Source organism: Pristiophorus japonicus, chromosome 16 (genome assembly GCF_044704955.1).
Source record: "Pristiophorus japonicus isolate sPriJap1 chromosome 16, sPriJap1.hap1, whole genome shotgun sequence".
Taxonomy (NCBI): Eukaryota; Metazoa; Chordata; class Chondrichthyes; family Pristiophoridae; genus Pristiophorus; species Pristiophorus japonicus.
Window position 1 is genome coordinate 44,503,033 of NC_091992.1, and position 16,362 is coordinate 44,519,394.

Genomic DNA, 16,362 nt, shown 5'->3' on the forward strand with positions numbered 1-16,362 from the left:
ACTGGCCTTTATATCTAGAGGACTTGAATTTAAGGGGTAAAAGTTAATCTACAGCTATGCAAAGCCCTGGTTAAAACACAGCTCGAGTACTGTGAGCAGTTCTGGGCACCACACCTTTGGAAAGATATATTGGCCTTGGAGGGAATGCAGCGTAGCTTTACCAGAATGCTACCCGAACTCCATGGATTAAATTATAAGGAGAGATTAAATAAATGTATTCCCTAGAATTTAGAAGGTTAAGGGATGATTTGATCAAAGTTTTCAAGATATTAAGGGAAACAGATAGGGTAGATAGAGAGAAACTATTTCTGCTAGTTGGGGAGTCGAGGACTCAGGGGCATAGTCTAACAATTAGAGCCAGACCTTTCAGGAGTGAAATTAGGAAACACTTCTACACACAACAGATGGTAGAATTTTGGAACTCTCTCTTCTGCAAACAGTAACTGATGCTAGATCAATTTTAAATCTGAGATTGATGGGTTTTTATTAACCAAAGATATTGAGAGATGTGGGGCAAAGGTAGATATATGGTGTTAGATCATCCTGGATCTCATTGAATGGCAGAACAAGCTCAAGGTGCTAAATGGCCTATTCCTGTTCCTATATTCCTATTACAATAGTGTCACACCTCACCGCCCCACCCACACCCCCATCCCCTCGACTAAATTCTTTGGAGAACAGTTTTCTGACTTTTCATCATACTCCATATATAATACATGGCCAATTTACATGATTGTGTCAGATATGGAATCTAAAGAATAGAAAAAACTATTTCTTCCTCATCAAAGATCACTTCTACTAATTCAAGCAAGGAACTGAACCCATTTGAACCTTGATCACACTCCACAATCTGTCCTTGCAACAAATGAAAGCAGCAATTCAGGCTTTGTGGCAGGTAGTCTTAGTAACACTGCAATGTGTTTAGTACCAATACTATGTCCTGTTCGGTTTATTTGGCATATTGATGATTGTACCTCTGCTGTGCTGGTATTTCAGGAGGCGTTCCAGGGGGTGTACCAGGAGGCTTTCCAGGTAATTTAATCTTTTATTGCTAATTTGATAGCTTATCCAGCTTTTTGTTAGTGGACTTTGCACTATGCAAATTGAATTCATTGACTACATTGCACAGAAACTTCACTTCATGAGTAATGATTGGTTGTGATGTACTTTGAATCATCTGGCAACTGTGATAGATGCAAGTTCTTTATTTAGGTTGTCCTATTAGACCAAAACCTGGGATTCCTGGGTTACCTCAGAGGAATTTGGAAAAAACATGCTTTTTCTCGGACATTTTAACCATAGTTGGCTAGCTCCATTAGGAGACTAAGGGGAATAAATTGACCTAATTTGCGCCTCCCGTTAGCGCCTCTGGGGGCGATAACGGAGCTCTAACAGCTTTCTGAACAGACGCGGCGAAACTACCAACACCCGCGAACTTCGCTTGCAGGTTAGTGCTGGTGGTAAACCTTAACGCCTCGAACTCCTGTGCTCCAGAGATCGTGACATCATCCGGTGCGCAGCGACCCATTACTGCCCTGGATCCTAAATTCGCTTCTGTCACCAGCATTGCCGGGGGTCAACAACGCCAGATGCAGGCGGTGTCGTGAGCTCGGCCGACCGCTTGAGGAGCGGTACTTAAAAGCATTGGTGGTCAGATAGGCTAAAAAAAAAATTCACCAGGGTGTTGGTTTTTGAATTTTTCCAATGCCGCGATGGATGAGCCCTACACGCTGTTAGAGTGCTTGGGACTGATCGTCGCAGATCGCAGGTGCTGTTGCCAAACATTTGAATCAACGCGCTCAGCATTGGCCCTTCTCTTTAAGGGAGGGAAGGAGCCTGTGATTCCGGCAGCACTGCTCGGGACATTATGCCGCACTCTGCCGCTACTGCCTATCTTGCTTTGTTTAGCGCTCCAAGGGTTAAGTGGTAGCGTTTGATTTCGTGCTTCACTTCCTTCCTGGAGCGCTAAACTGGAATTGGGTAGCGCCTGGCAAAAGTTATCGTGGTACGCAATTTCTGGCCCCAAGTCTGATCTGTGATGTAGCAGTCACTGCTCAATGAGAAGTTGATGAGATCAGTACCATTGGAGTTGCTAGAAACACAAGAGCTGTTGCAGCTACCTGTAAACATCCTATATCAGTTCCAAAAATGTCCACAGAATATGAATGATGAAGCTTCAAACACTACTCCCAAAGAACACCATGGAAATGTTCAAATAAAGAATTATTCATCATTTGCTGAGCAATGATTGCTGGAGTATCCATTGAGCTGGGGTATTTTGTTGGTAGCGCAGCCTAATGGATACTCGAGCAACGTTTGTTCAGCAATTTTCTCTGTGCTCCCAGTAGCCATCAGGATCTATTTTGTGAGACATTTGCCCTTGCTACTTCAGTCCATTTTGGATGCAACCTGTTGTGATGCCATCTAATATACAATAGAGTATTCAGATTTTCCTGTAAGTCAGGTAAATTGTACCAACTCTATTAAAGAGATAGGAATTAATCAAATAGTCTTATTTTATTCCATGTTTTTTTGTGATCTTAAAGATGACTATACTATGTTAGTTGGATTTGAATAATTTAAATTAATAGTAAATATTTCAGAAATGGGGTTTATCTGGAATGTGGGGCTCCTGTTGGTTTTCAAAATGTTACTTATTGTTCTATTCTGTGTAGATGATCTGTGCTCTGTCATAACTTGATGATTCTCTGTCAATGCAGGTGGATACCCGGCAGCTAAGGCTGCTAAATATGGAGGCAAGTCTTTCTACTTTTGTAATTTGTATTGTATTAGTAAGCAAAGAATATTAATGGGAAAAATCTTTTGACAAGTGTAGAATGTACATAACAATTAAGTTCATCATTAAGTAAAGAGTAAAGATTTGTCCAAATATCAGTTCTCCTCACTTTACTGTAGATTTATCAACACTGAAGTGTTTTTAGAAAGAAATACAATTTTGCTCCATTGAGTTCGGCTTTGAGAAGCTGCTGCCTGATACTAAGGTGGTCGTTTCATAAACTGAACAATATCAATTCTTTGATTACACTGGGCCAGGAGTTCTATAATTTTGGCAGGTCTTTATTACAAGGGCTTTGTCCAGTGAAAAACAAGAAAACATCTTGCCACAAGGAAAAACAAGCAGTGAAAGTCCTAATTCTGGAAAGAGACCAATATGAAATGTTCAATCGGCAGTAGATAGGTACTTATTTAGAGAAGGATGGAATCAATAAAGTATAATAGCAGGAATCCGAGTTAAAACAAATGGCAGCACATGCAGTAACATGGTCACATTCTGCTCAATATTCTCTCTTTCCAAAATGCTCTACCTATTATGAATTCTGTCACTCATAATTTATTGATGCCCATTAAACTATGTTCTAGTTGTATTTTAAGCTGGTGGTTTATTTTGATACTTTCCACTAGATTTTTGAGTTTTGCCATCTTTTCCCTTTTTCAATATTTTTTCACCATTCTAAAAATGACCACCAGTGACAACTGACATTGTTACTTAAATATTACTAGATTTAAACATTATATCATCTTCCCAGGCATACACAACGGGTTCCTCAGGTACCACTTATATCATGACATGACATTTAGCATATTTACCTCAGATTCTTGTGCCACAGCAGACAGCACCAACACTAGAATGTTCAGGTAATCTGTCAAGTGGTGTATGCAAAAGGTAGTGAAAATCTAGTATTCTCCCAAAAGTTGTGGATGCTGTGTCAATTCAAATTTTCAAGGCTGAGATTGACAGATTTTTGTTAGGTAACCGATACGGAAGCTAGTAAATGGAGTTAAATTACAAATTAGCCATGATCAATTTAAATGGAACAGGCTCGAGGGGCTAAGTGAGCTTCTCCTGTTCCAATGTTTGGTCACTGTTGTTACTCACTGGTGCCTTTTGCCATGCCAAAGCACTACTTGTGTATTACAGTGATGGAGCACTTCTGGACATGGTGGAATACTTGTAATAGTGCTGTCTATGGTCTCAATATCACTCAATACAACCTATCTTCAAAGCGGTGCATATCATTACCAACTGACAATTGCATGACACTGACTGGTGTCACTGGGCATTTAGTATTCATGCAAGCATATTAACAGCTTGGTTAGTGTTAGTCGTGGCTCAGTGCACTCTCACCTCAGAATCAGAAGGTTGTGGGTTCAAGTCCCACTGCACAGACTTGAGCATAAAATCTAGACTGACAGTCCAGTGCAGTTATTTGGGGTTGCGTCTTTCGGATGAGACATTAAACTGAGGCCTCATCTGCCCTCTCGGGTATATATAAAAGATCCCAAAACATTATTTTGAAGAAGAGCACAGGAGTTCATCCGGTGATCCCTCAACCAATATCACAAAAAACATATCTGGTTACTATCACATTGATGCCTGTGGGACCTTGCTGCTGCATTTCTTACATTGCAACAGTGACTTCACTTTCAAAAAGAGTACTTCATTGGTTGTAAAGTACTTTGGATGTCCTAAGATCGTGAAAGGCACTTCACAATATAATAAGGTTTAAGATAATGGTTGAGAAAGACATAAGTAAGACAAAGACTAAAGCAATAGATTGAAAAATAGATCATTTTGAGGGAATGAGTATTGAACTCAGAAAAATAGACTGCAAAAAATATTGACAATCAGATAGAACTGCAGAAATATTTGAAAAGGTGCTGCTCAATAGAGTTCTGGAGAAATATATTCTGCTAAATAACGAATTAATAATGAAACACCATGGATGAATACAGAGATGAGGGCTAAATTGAAACTAAAGTAAAAAGGCACACACTAAGTACACAGACAAAAAAGGAGAGGATGACAAAAGGGACTATGAAGAGGCTAGGAAAAAGCCAATAAAACAATTTGGAAGGCAAAGAGGAGTTACAAAAATAAATTACAAGGAATATAAAAAGTAATAATAAGGTATTCTACAGACACATAAATAACAAAAGGAAAAACAGGATAGGGATTGGGCCACTAAAAGATGCACAAGATAAGTTACAGGTAATGACGGTGAAATGGCAGAAACATAGAATAATTACTTTGCCTCAGTATTTACTAGGAAGACGAACAAGGTGGACATTACATTACAAGAAGAGATCAAAAAAGATATCACGAGATTTACGATAGAAAGGGGGAGATAATTAAGCAACTAATCAAACCTAGAAAAGGATAAAACCCCTGGTCCAATATATATATTCATTAGTAAAGAGAATAGTGTCAGAAGACTGGTGGACAGTTAGGGCTGGATTTGGGGCTTTTGCGATTTAGGGGCGTTAAAGATAGCGCTTGAAAATAGTTTGCACCTAAACTGCAAGTTTCGGCAAAAATATAAGTTGGAAGAGCGTTGCCGTTAACTTAGGCATTGCACAACGGACTTTGTGCGCCTGAGCCGAAGCTTGTCACGGTAAAGAAGTTTCATTGTTGTTTAGTGCCCTGCAACATAACATTGTATATTGTATGGTTTTCTTTTGGTGGGAGTAGTTTTTGTGACTTTGTTGCAGTAAAATATATGAATCATCATTTGCCATTGGTGTCTTGTGCATCATTCCAACGTTCACCAACGATGGTCCTTTATGGGGGCACAGAGCGTGTCCAGTATTAGTTACATCCCTCAGTTTACTCTATTTTGGAGAGCCGGTCCATTACGAGCTGGTGATGTGTGACTCTTGGTCTGGCAGCATCTCCATGCTGCCTCCCCTGAGGATAGGTTGGCTATCCAATGGGAGCCTCACCAGGCTCCTCTTCGTCGTCGTCCTCCTCCTGAGGTGGGCATGCAATCCCCACTGGCAATGCCTGGCCCGTCATGATGGCCGTTTTGTGCAGCATGCAACACACCACAATAAATTCGGACACCTGTTGAGGGGAGTATTGAAGGCTGCCTCCAGAGTGGTCCAGGCATCAGTCTGCCTATAGGAGATAGCATATCTCTGTCAGCACTTCCTTTTGGAAGCACAGCTTTCTCACACACTGATCCTCAGAGAGCTGTAGGTATGAGCGTTGGTGCCTGTAAACCTGTGGGAGTAAGCCCTCCTCCCCAAATGTCTTCGGCCTCTCCTCATCCGTGGGCCAACCTGGCCAAGAGCCCTTCTTCTAGCTTGACGCCGCCTGGCAATAGCATGGAACATCATACGCTGGCAAACTAGTAATGCCCCCATTAAATTTTCTCACTGAAGTTGTAAGGGCACTGTAATGGCAGATAAAAGTGAAGTTTCCAAGTCTGAGCTTCACACAGCATTATGTGTGCAACCGTTGTAGTCAATGTAACCTGCGATGTAGGATCCTCATCTCGCTATTTAAAAATGCTGCCAATCCTGCCTGCCACACCCTAGCACCGCCTGTTTTTTTTCTCAGGCATTTCCTCGGGCGGGCGTTAAATGAGGCATAAGGGCCTCATGATGTTCTATCTGGGGCGCTAGCGTAGTGTTGCACGATGATTGACATCATGATCTCCGTCAAAATGGATGTGGAGCAGTAAGTTTTTGCGCCGGCGCTAACCAGTAGCCAAATCTACCGGCTGGGCAATAAATCCTGAACGCCCAGGAGTACGCCCAAAAACAGCATTTCCTGTCCTGCCGGGGCGCTAACCAAGATGCAATTGAGCCGAAAATCCAGCCCTGAATGTTGAAGCTTTAATAAAAAAAACGGATAAAACAATTCCAAGGTGCTATAGACCAGTTAGCAACATCAGTGGCAAGAAATATAAAGGAATCTTTACTGAAAGATGTAACAGAAAAACAATTCAAAATGGAAGGTCATGCTTGACTAACCTTACTGAATTCTTTGAATAAGTAACAGATAGAGTAGATGAAGGTAATGCAGCAGATGTAATATTTTTGTTTTTTCAAGAGGCCTTCATACAGCATAGGAGACTCATGACTAAGGTCAGAACATGTGGAGTCAGGCGACAAGTAGCAGAATGGAAGCTAGCTACAAAACAGATAGTAGGGATTAAAGGTAATTAGACTGGCGAAGGTGGGAAGTGGTGTTCCACAGGGATCAGTGCTGGGACCACTGCTGTTCAACATTTACATCAACGATTTGGACTTGGATATCAGAAGTAGAATTTCAAAATTTGCAGGTGACCCCATATCCCTACCCCCTCCGCCACACATCACCCCGGCTACCAGTCAATTTCCCCTCTGCTTATGGTCCATTCGCTTACGACCCCTGGCCTCCATGATTTCCAACACAGGCTCCACGCTCCTGATCCAGATCCCCAACCCTGACACTATCAGCAGCCCGATTTTTCATACTTTTCTTCTGTGGGCTGTTGTGCTGCATTGACATTATTATAAGGCCTGAAGCCCAATATCTGTGGAGCCTAGAGCTTCACCATTCTGGCACAGGGAATGTTAATGGGTGTGCTTGAATTTCTGAGCCACAGAGTCCTAATAATGCTATGGTCCTTTCATGTTCTTTACTCTCAGAGTGGGTCTCTTAGTGGCCGAGACAATCTAGGATTTTCAATTTGGCTTCTTTCCACATCACCCTCTTCCCTGAGTTATCTCAAAATCCACCTTTCTATTCCCTGTGGATACTGTTAAGTGCACACACAGGGAAGAGGCAGGTGTGTCCCGTATACTGCTAACCACATAAGCAATAATTTATTAACTGTATTTTGGTTTTCAGGGGCCATTGTATGACAGAAAATGGGCATATAATACGACACATTCATTTTAGTAGTTTAGAATTACAATTGACATGGGTGTAATTATTTGCAACACCAGATTTCTGATTGGTCCCCATGGAGGACAAGACACACCCAACAGTTTAACTGGAATGTGTAATTATATCCTGCCTACTAGAGTAATCAAGATCTTTGCAATGTGTAATTTGATCCATTCGTTATGACAACCAGGCTCTAGAGCTAACAGTGCTAACACGACTGCTTTCAGTGAACAGACAGGGCTTGCTTTCCCGGGTTAGGACCTCCTGCTCCCCACAACAAATTCCTAACCTTCTCCCCCACAAAAAGTTTCTGACATTCTCCACCCCAACAAATTCCTGACCTTCTCGCCCCCACCCCGCTCCCCCCCCCCCCCACAAGTTGCTAACCTCCCCCTCCTCCGAGTTCCTGACCACTGCCCCCCTCCCCCGGCCCCAGTTCCTGACCTTCTCCCACAAACAAGTTCCTGACCTTCTCTCCAAATTAGGTTATTTTATTTTTATTTGACAGAGTTACAATCATTAATATGTCATTTTAGGAGGCTTTCCATGGCGTGTACCTGGAGGCTTTGCAGGAGGTGTACCTGGAGGCGTTCCAGGAGGCATTCCAGGTAATTTGATCTCTCATTAAGAACAATTTAGATTCGTTGAGATAGTTGAATGAAAAGTGTAAGATTTATTCTTGTTAGTTTTACAATCTAGTTTGTTACAATGCTGCAGTTATCGTGCAATTGCAGCCTGAATCTGCTGTCAGGGTGAGATTCCCTCATTTCTGGACCAAGTGTCCTTTTCTATGCTGTATATTCTACGTAATATAAATTCCATGCAAAGTGGTGAGATATGTCACTGGCCTAGTCATTCGATCGGCCCGCACCCATTTTCCAGGCATGAAATGGCCTACTAGGAAGCATGTGCACATTTACAGTCCGTAATGCCATATTAGATTGGGCTTTTCTGTTGGCGTCAGGATCACATGTCAGAACTATTAACAATACTTAATATTATTTAAATTAGGCTCTTTAGTGTCTTGCAGAACCCTTTTCCGATTTTGTAATGCTCCAGCCCATGATTCGCCATGTGTTAAACTCACCCAACTGGCAGGAAGAATCCATTGCCAGAGCTACTTAAAGGGATCATGCGGTACTTAAACGTAAGATGTTGGTTTGCCATGCTCTTGTTGCTAATGGTTAACTTCTGGGTGTTTCTTTGTGTGTTTTATCTCTCTGGAAAGTTCACTTTATCTGCTTGGAACAATATTTTTCTGGCATTTCACTGTTGTTGTCTGTGTTAGAAATACTTTGACTGAAGTCATGGTGATTTGGTAGCGCTGCCTTTGGGGCTGGAGGATGAAGAGGAGCAGCAAGGAAGTAGCAAATCACTGGTAGTTGATACTGCTCATGTTCTTCCTCCTCCTCCTCCTCTTTATGCTCCACAACTTTGCAATCCTGAAGGACTATATAGAAACATAGAAAATAGATGCAGGAATAGGACATTCAGCCCTTCGAGCCTGCACCGCCATTCAATGAGTTCATGGCTGATCATTCCTTCAGTACCCCTTTCCTGCTTTCTCTCCCTACCCCTTGATCCCCTTAACCGTAAGGGCCATATCTAACTCCCTCTTGAATATATCCAATGAACTGGCATCAACAACTATCTGCGGCAGGGAAATCCACAGGTCAACAACTTTCTGAGTGAAGAAGTTTCTCCTCATCTCAGTCCTAAATGGCCTACCCCCTATCCTCAGACTATGTCCCCTGGTTCTGGACTTCTCCCAACATCAAGAACATTCTTCCCGCATCTAACCTGTCCAGCCCCATCAGAATCTTATATGTTTCTGAGATCCCCTCTCATCCTTCTAAACGCCAGTGAATAAAGGCCCAGTTGATCCAGTCTCTCCTCATATGACAGCCCAGCCATCCCTGGAATCAGTCTGGTGAACCTTCGCTGCACTCCCTCAATAGCAAGAACATCCTTCCTCAGACTAGGAGACCAAAATTGAACACAATATTCCAGGTGAGACCACACTAAGATCCTGTACAACTGCAGTAAGACCTCCCGGCTCCTATATTCAAATCCCCTAGCTATGAAGGCCAACATACCTTTTGCCGCCTTTACCGCCTGCTGTACCTGCGTGCCCACTTTCAGTGACTGATGAACCATGACACCCAGGTCTTGTTGCACCTTCCCTTTTTCTAGTTTGCCGCCATTCAGATAATATTCTGCCTTCGTGTTTTTGCCCCCAAAATGGATAACCTCACATTTATCCACATTATACTGCATCTGCCATGTATTTGCCCACTCACCTAATCTGTCCAAGTCACCCTGCAGCCTCTTAGTGTCCTCCTCACAGCTCACACCACCATCCAGTTTAGTGTCATCCACAAACTTGGAGATATTACACTCAATTCCTTCATCCAAATCATTAATGTATATTGTAAAGAGCTGGGGTCCCAGCACTGAGCCCTGCGGCATCCCACTAGTAACTGCCTACCATTCTGAAAAGGACCGGTTTATCCTGACTCTCTGCTTCCTGTCTGCCAACCAGTTCTCTATCCACGTCAGTACATTATCCCCCCAATACCATTCGCTTTGAGTTTGTACACCAATCTCTTGTGCGGGACCTTGTCAAAAGCCTTTTGAAAGTCCAAATACACCACATCCACTGGTTCTCCCTTGTCTACTCTACTAGTTACATCCTCAAAAAATTCCAGAAAATTCGGCACGCATGATTTCCCTTTCATAAATCCATGCTGTCTCGTTCCGATCCTGTCACTGCTTTCCAAATGGGCTGCTATTTCATCCTTAATGATTGATTCTAACATTTTCCTCACTACTGATATCAGGCTAACTGGTCTATAATTACCCGCTTTCTCTCTCCTTTTTTAAAAAGTGACATTACATTAGCTACCCTCTAGTCCATAGGAACTGATCCAGAGTCAATAGATTGTTGGAAAATGATCACCAATGCATCCACTATTTCTAGGGCCACTTCCTTAAGTACTCTGAGATGCAGACTATCAGGACCCGGGGATTTATCACCCTTTAATCCCATCAATTTCCCTAACACAATTTCCCGCCTAATAAGGATATCTTTCAGTTCCTCATTCTCACTAGGCCCACTGTCCCCTAGTACATTCGGAAGGTTATTAGTATCTTCCTTTGTGAAGACAGAACCAAAGTATTGGTTCAATTGGTCTGCCATTTCTTTGTTCCCCATTATAAATTCACCTGAATCTGACTGCAAGGGATCTACGTTTGTCTTTACTAATCTTTTTCTCTTCACATACTTATAGAAGCTTTTGCAGTCAGTTTTTATGTTCCCTGCAAGCTTCCTCTTGTACTCTATTTTCCCCTTCTTAATTAAACCCTTTGTCCTCCTCTGTTGAATTCTAAATTTCTCCCAGTCCTCAGGTTTGTTGCTTTTTCTAGCCAATTTATATGCCTCTTCCTTGGTTTTAACACCATCCTTAATTTCCCTTGTTAGCCATGGTTGAGCCACCTTTCCAGTTTTATTTTTACTCTAGACAGGGATGTACAATTGCTGAAGTTCATCCATGTGATCTTTAAATGTTTGCCATTGCTTATCCACCGTCAACCCTTTAAGTATCCTCTGCCAGTCTATTCTAGCCAATTCACACCTCATACCATCGAAGTTACCTTTCCTTAAGTTCAGGACCCTAGTTTCCGAATTAACTTTGTCACTCTCCATCTTAATAAGGAATTCTACCATATTATGGTCACTTTTCCCCAAAGGACCTCGCATAACAAGATTGCTAATTAGTCCCTTCTCATTACACATCACCCAGCATAGGATGGCCAGCTCCCTGATTGGTTCCTTGACATATTGGTCTAGAAAACCATCCCTAATACACTCCAGGAAATCCTCCTCCACCGCATTGCTACCAGTTAGGTTAGCCCAATCTATATGTAGATTAAAGTCGTCCATGATTACTGCTGTACCTTTATTGTACACATGCCCTATTTCTTGGTGCTGTCCCCAACCTCACTACTACTATTTGGTGGTTTATACACAACTCCCACTAGCGTTTTCTGACCTGTGAAATTCCATAGCTCCACCCATACCGATTCCACATCATCCAGGCTAATGTCCTTCCTTACAATTGCATTGATTTCCTCTTTAACCAGCAACGCCACCCCGCCTCCTTTTCTTTTCTGTCTATCCTTCCTAAATGCTGAATAGCCTTGGATGTTGAGTTCCCAGCCTTGGTCACCCTGGAGCCATGTCTCTGTGATGCCAATCACATTGTATCCGTTAACTGCTATCTGCGCAGTTAATTGATCCACCTTATTCCGAATACTCCTTGCATTGAGGCACAGAGCCTTCAGGCTTGTCTTTTTAACACACTTTGCTCCTTTTGAATCTTGCTGTAATGTGGCCCTTTTTGTTTTTTGCCTTGGGTTTCTCTGCCCTCCACTTTTACTGTTCTCCTTTCTATCTTTTGCTTCTGCCCCCCTTCTATTTCCCTCTGTCTCCCTGCATAGGGTCCCACCTCCCTGCCATATTAATTTAACTCCTTCCCAACAGCACTAGCAAACACTCCCCCGAGGACATTGGTTCCGATCCTGCCCAGGTGCAGACCGTCCAGTTTTATTGGTCCCACCTCCCCCAGAACCGGTTCCAATGTCCCAGGAATTTGAATCCCTCCCTTCTGCACCATTTCTCAAGCCACGTATTCATCTGAGCTACCCTGCAATTCCTACTCTGACTAGCACGTGGCACTGGTAGCAATCCTGAGATTACTACTTTTGGGGGTCCAACTTTTTAATTTAACTCCTAGCTCCCTAAATTCGTCTTGTAAGACCTCATCCCATTTTTTCCTATATCGTTGGTACCTATATGCATCACAACAACTGGCTGTTCACCCTCCCTTTTCAGAATGTCCTGCACCTGCTCCGAGACATCCTTGACCCTTGCACCAGGGAGGCAACATACCATCCTGGAGTCTCGGTTGCGGCCGCAGAAACGCCTAACTATTCCCCTTACAATTGAATCCTACACACCATCTAGATGACCAGAATTGCAGGAGAAGGAAGAGGAAGATGAGTAGGTGGAGCATGAAGATGAGGAGGAGAAAGAGCATGAGCAGTGTCAAGGACTTAGTGCCTCTAGTGCCAGAGCTCTTACATCAGCTTATCAAAGTACATTTCACCTAAACCATCCCTCCCATCTCCAATACATCCAGTCCCACCATCCGATTGCTTTCCTTCAGACCAGCCTTATGGGTCTTGCCCTCACTTAGCAACAAATATAGTAACCAACACCGAATGCAGAACAAAGAGAAAATTGTCAAACAAAGTTAGTCCAGCTGATCCTTACAGATAATATAAATAATTATGAATCTCCATTGTGCATTCCCTTAGTATCCGTCGTGTTTGCTTGTTTCCCTATTTTAATGTTCCTACAAACTATTTCCCCAATGGCAATAGCTTGGGAGGTGGAAGGCTGTTGAGCTTCCATTATGGATACTGTCCTGAGACTGCACCTCGGCACTCTTGCGGCTCTGGGTGAGAACAGAGTGCAAAGCCGCTGCGATACTTTGGAGGTCCCTGTCAACATTGTCCCCCAGAGCCAAGATCATAGCTGTCTGAGCTTCGATGGCAACAGTGTGAGCTACATTAGTAGGCATCTGAGCTTCCATTAGGTCATAAGAGACTCCATTGTGGTGGGTGTCACTGTCGTGTTCATGTTGGACAGAATGATCTCCCTGCTTTGCTCAAAGCCTTGAAATAATCTGGAGCTGGATTCCTCCATGCTCTGCAATATTGTGCACAAGCTGGCTGGCAGGCCTCCCAGTGCACCAAGCATTTCCTGGCTTGCCTCTGTACCCATTCAAGACAGAAATATCCAAAAGCATTGACTACCTCTAGAACAATAATAACTGCACTTCAAAGTAATACATTGTACATGAAGCATTTTTGGTTGATTCTCAGAGACACAATAAGGTTCTCTATAAATTGAGGCCTATTTTATCATCATAAATTTTACCTAGCACTCCAAGTAGTAAAAGAAATATATTTAATGGACTAAGACTGAAAAAGCAGTCATATTAGATGGGTTTTTAGGATGCTTTTGATCCCTCTAATCAGATTTCCGTCCCCAACTACAGCATTGAAATAGCCCTTACCAAAGTCATCCTAAGTGACATCTTAAGTGACTGTGACCATGGTAAATTATCCCTCATCATCCTTCTCAAACTGTCTCGCTTTTAACATAGTTGACCACAACAACTTCCTCTAACGGCTCTCCTCTATCATCGAGTTGTATTTGACTGCCCTTGACTGGTTCCATTCCTATCTATCCAGTCATAGCCAGAGAATCACCTGCAATAGCTTCTCTTCCTACTCCCACTTCATTACCTCTAGAATCCCTAAGGATCTATTCTTGGGGCTCCTTATATTTCTAATCCACATGCTGCCCCTCAGCAATATCATCCAAAAATACATCAAGTTCTACATGTATGCAGACAACACACAGCTCTACCACACCACCATCTCTGTCGACCCCTCCACTATCTCTGATTTGTCACGCTGCTTGTCAAACATCCAGTATTGCATAAACAAAACTTCCTCCAAATAAATACTGGATATTAACAGGGCCGGGTAACACAGGTGGTGGGAGCTGGAGTTTCAGATGGGAAACCCCAATGTTGGAGTTTCCCCACAACTGTGGAGTTTTAACTTCACAGCATGCGTCTTTTGTCATTGACCGGTTCCCCGCCTGGATATCCGCCTGATTGACGGGCTTGGCTTCCAGTCGGGCAAGGAGCACTCCAGAGCAGGCTGAAGGACCAGGTAGGTCCAATCCCGGATCTGTGGAGAGCTGCTCTCGGATGTCCAATCCCTGACCGTGGGGGTCTTTGAATGGGAGAGGGTGTCTGATGGGGATGGGAGGAAGATTGGGGGCAGAGAGGAAACACTCTTGCTTCTCCTGGCAAACAAGGAAGGCTGTAGAGGCACTTGCCTTCTCCCCGAAGCTGTCCTTCAGGTGCCTGGTTTCCCGAGGCCTAGAAAATCCGTCTGGCCACAGTTAAGCCTGGAAAACAGGTTAAATTGGAGGTTGCCAGCCTCATTAAAATATTTAAATTGCCAAGCTTCCCGCCCCTTGTCCCGCCTCCATTAAACGTGAAAGTGGACAGATTGGGGTCAGATTTGAGACTTTTAAAGTTTGAACCTCTGATCTGACCCCACCAACCCGTTTTTGGGTGTTAAAATCCAGCCCACTGTGTTTGGCCCCTGCCCCAAACTCAATTCCTTAACCACCGACTTCATCCCACTCGTTGGCCACTGTTTGAGGCAACCTTGGAATCCTATTTGACCCTGAGCTTCCATCCCCATATCCTCTCCATCACTAAGACTGCTTACTTCCATCTCTGTAACATCGCTCATCTCCGCTTCTGCCTCAGTCCATCGGCTGCTGAAACACTCATCCATGCCTTTGTTACTCAGGCTCTCCTGACGAGCCTCCAACCTTGCACCCTCCATGAATTGGAGCTCATCAAAAACTCTGCTGCCAGTATCCTAACTCGCATCAAGTCCCGTTCACCCATCACCCTATGCCCCCTACCTACATTAGCTCCCAGTCCGGCAGTGCATTAATTTTAAAATTCTCATCTGGTTTTTAAATCCTTCCATGGCCCCACCCTTCCTGATCTCTATAACCTCCTCTAGTCCTACAATCCACCGAGATCTCTGCACACCTCCAAATCTGGCCTCTTGCGCATTCCCAATTTCCATTGCTACACCATTGGCGGCCCTAAGCTCTGGAATTCCCTCTCAAAACCTCACCACCTCTCTACTTGCCACTTCTTCTTTAAGATGCTCTTTAAAACTTTCCTCTTTGACCTAGCTTTGGCCTTTCCTAATATCTCCTTACGTAGCTCGGTATCAAAATTTTGGTGCAGAAATTGCTCCTCTTAGCGACAGCTGTTATCACTTCCAGGAAGCGCCAATGGGGCGCAAAATAGATTTTGCCCAGGCGCGACGAGAAAATTGACCGCCGCAGAATTGGGCAGTAGTTTTAGCTTGGCGGCGGGCAGCGATGATAACATCATCACCATGCGCATTGTCCCCTTATTGCCCTGGAAGTGAAATTGCCCCACGCAACCAAACTTGGAGCCTGCCGATGACAACGATGGCTTGAGCTGTCGAGTTGCAGTTGGGAACCGGATGCGCCAGCGCTATTTAAAAGCGGCATCTTGTAAAGTATTTTTTTGTCGTCCATTACTTATCTCTGGTTTGCAACAGTTAGTCAGGTGGCTGGTGGACCGATAGCAGCGATTTTTTTTTTTTGCTAAATCATTGTTCTGCTTCCTACCTTTTCCCCTGCATCACTCACAGCACATTTGACGTTGTGCCACTTCCACCTGCTCCGACTTCACTGTCAGGATGCTTCACCGAAGACAATAGCGCCACTAATTGCAGATGGAAAGGCATCGAGAGGGAGAGAAAAAGGCTACGAGTAAGAGAGGGAGCACAACAGGGAGAGGCCCATGGAGCGAGGCAAAGGGAGAATCCGTCAGCAGTCCTCCTATATCAATTTCACTGAGGAGCTGTGTGTGCGAAGGCTGCGTTTCAGGAAGGGCATGATCACAGAGCTCTGCCATCGCTGCAACGAGACCACGAGCCTCTTACTAGGGTGAGGATGACTCTCTCAGTGGTAGTCAAGG

The 16,362-nt window shown here is 43.7% G+C and overlaps 1 protein-coding gene across 4 annotated transcripts in view; it reads left to right on the forward strand.

Annotated features, from left to right (window-relative positions):
• Positions 1-16,362, forward strand: part of LOC139226469 (elastin-like) — a 435,956-nt gene that overhangs the window by 287,004 nt on the left and 132,590 nt on the right. For all 4 annotated transcript variants that reach the window (XM_070857261.1, XM_070857262.1, XM_070857263.1 and 1 more), the window contains exons 35-37: positions 997-1,032; positions 2,721-2,756; positions 8,215-8,286. In XM_070857261.1, coding sequence (XP_070713362.1) covers positions 997-1,032; positions 2,721-2,756; positions 8,215-8,286 — 144 coding nt within the window. The remainder of the gene's footprint in view (positions 1-996; positions 1,033-2,720; positions 2,757-8,214; positions 8,287-16,362) is intronic.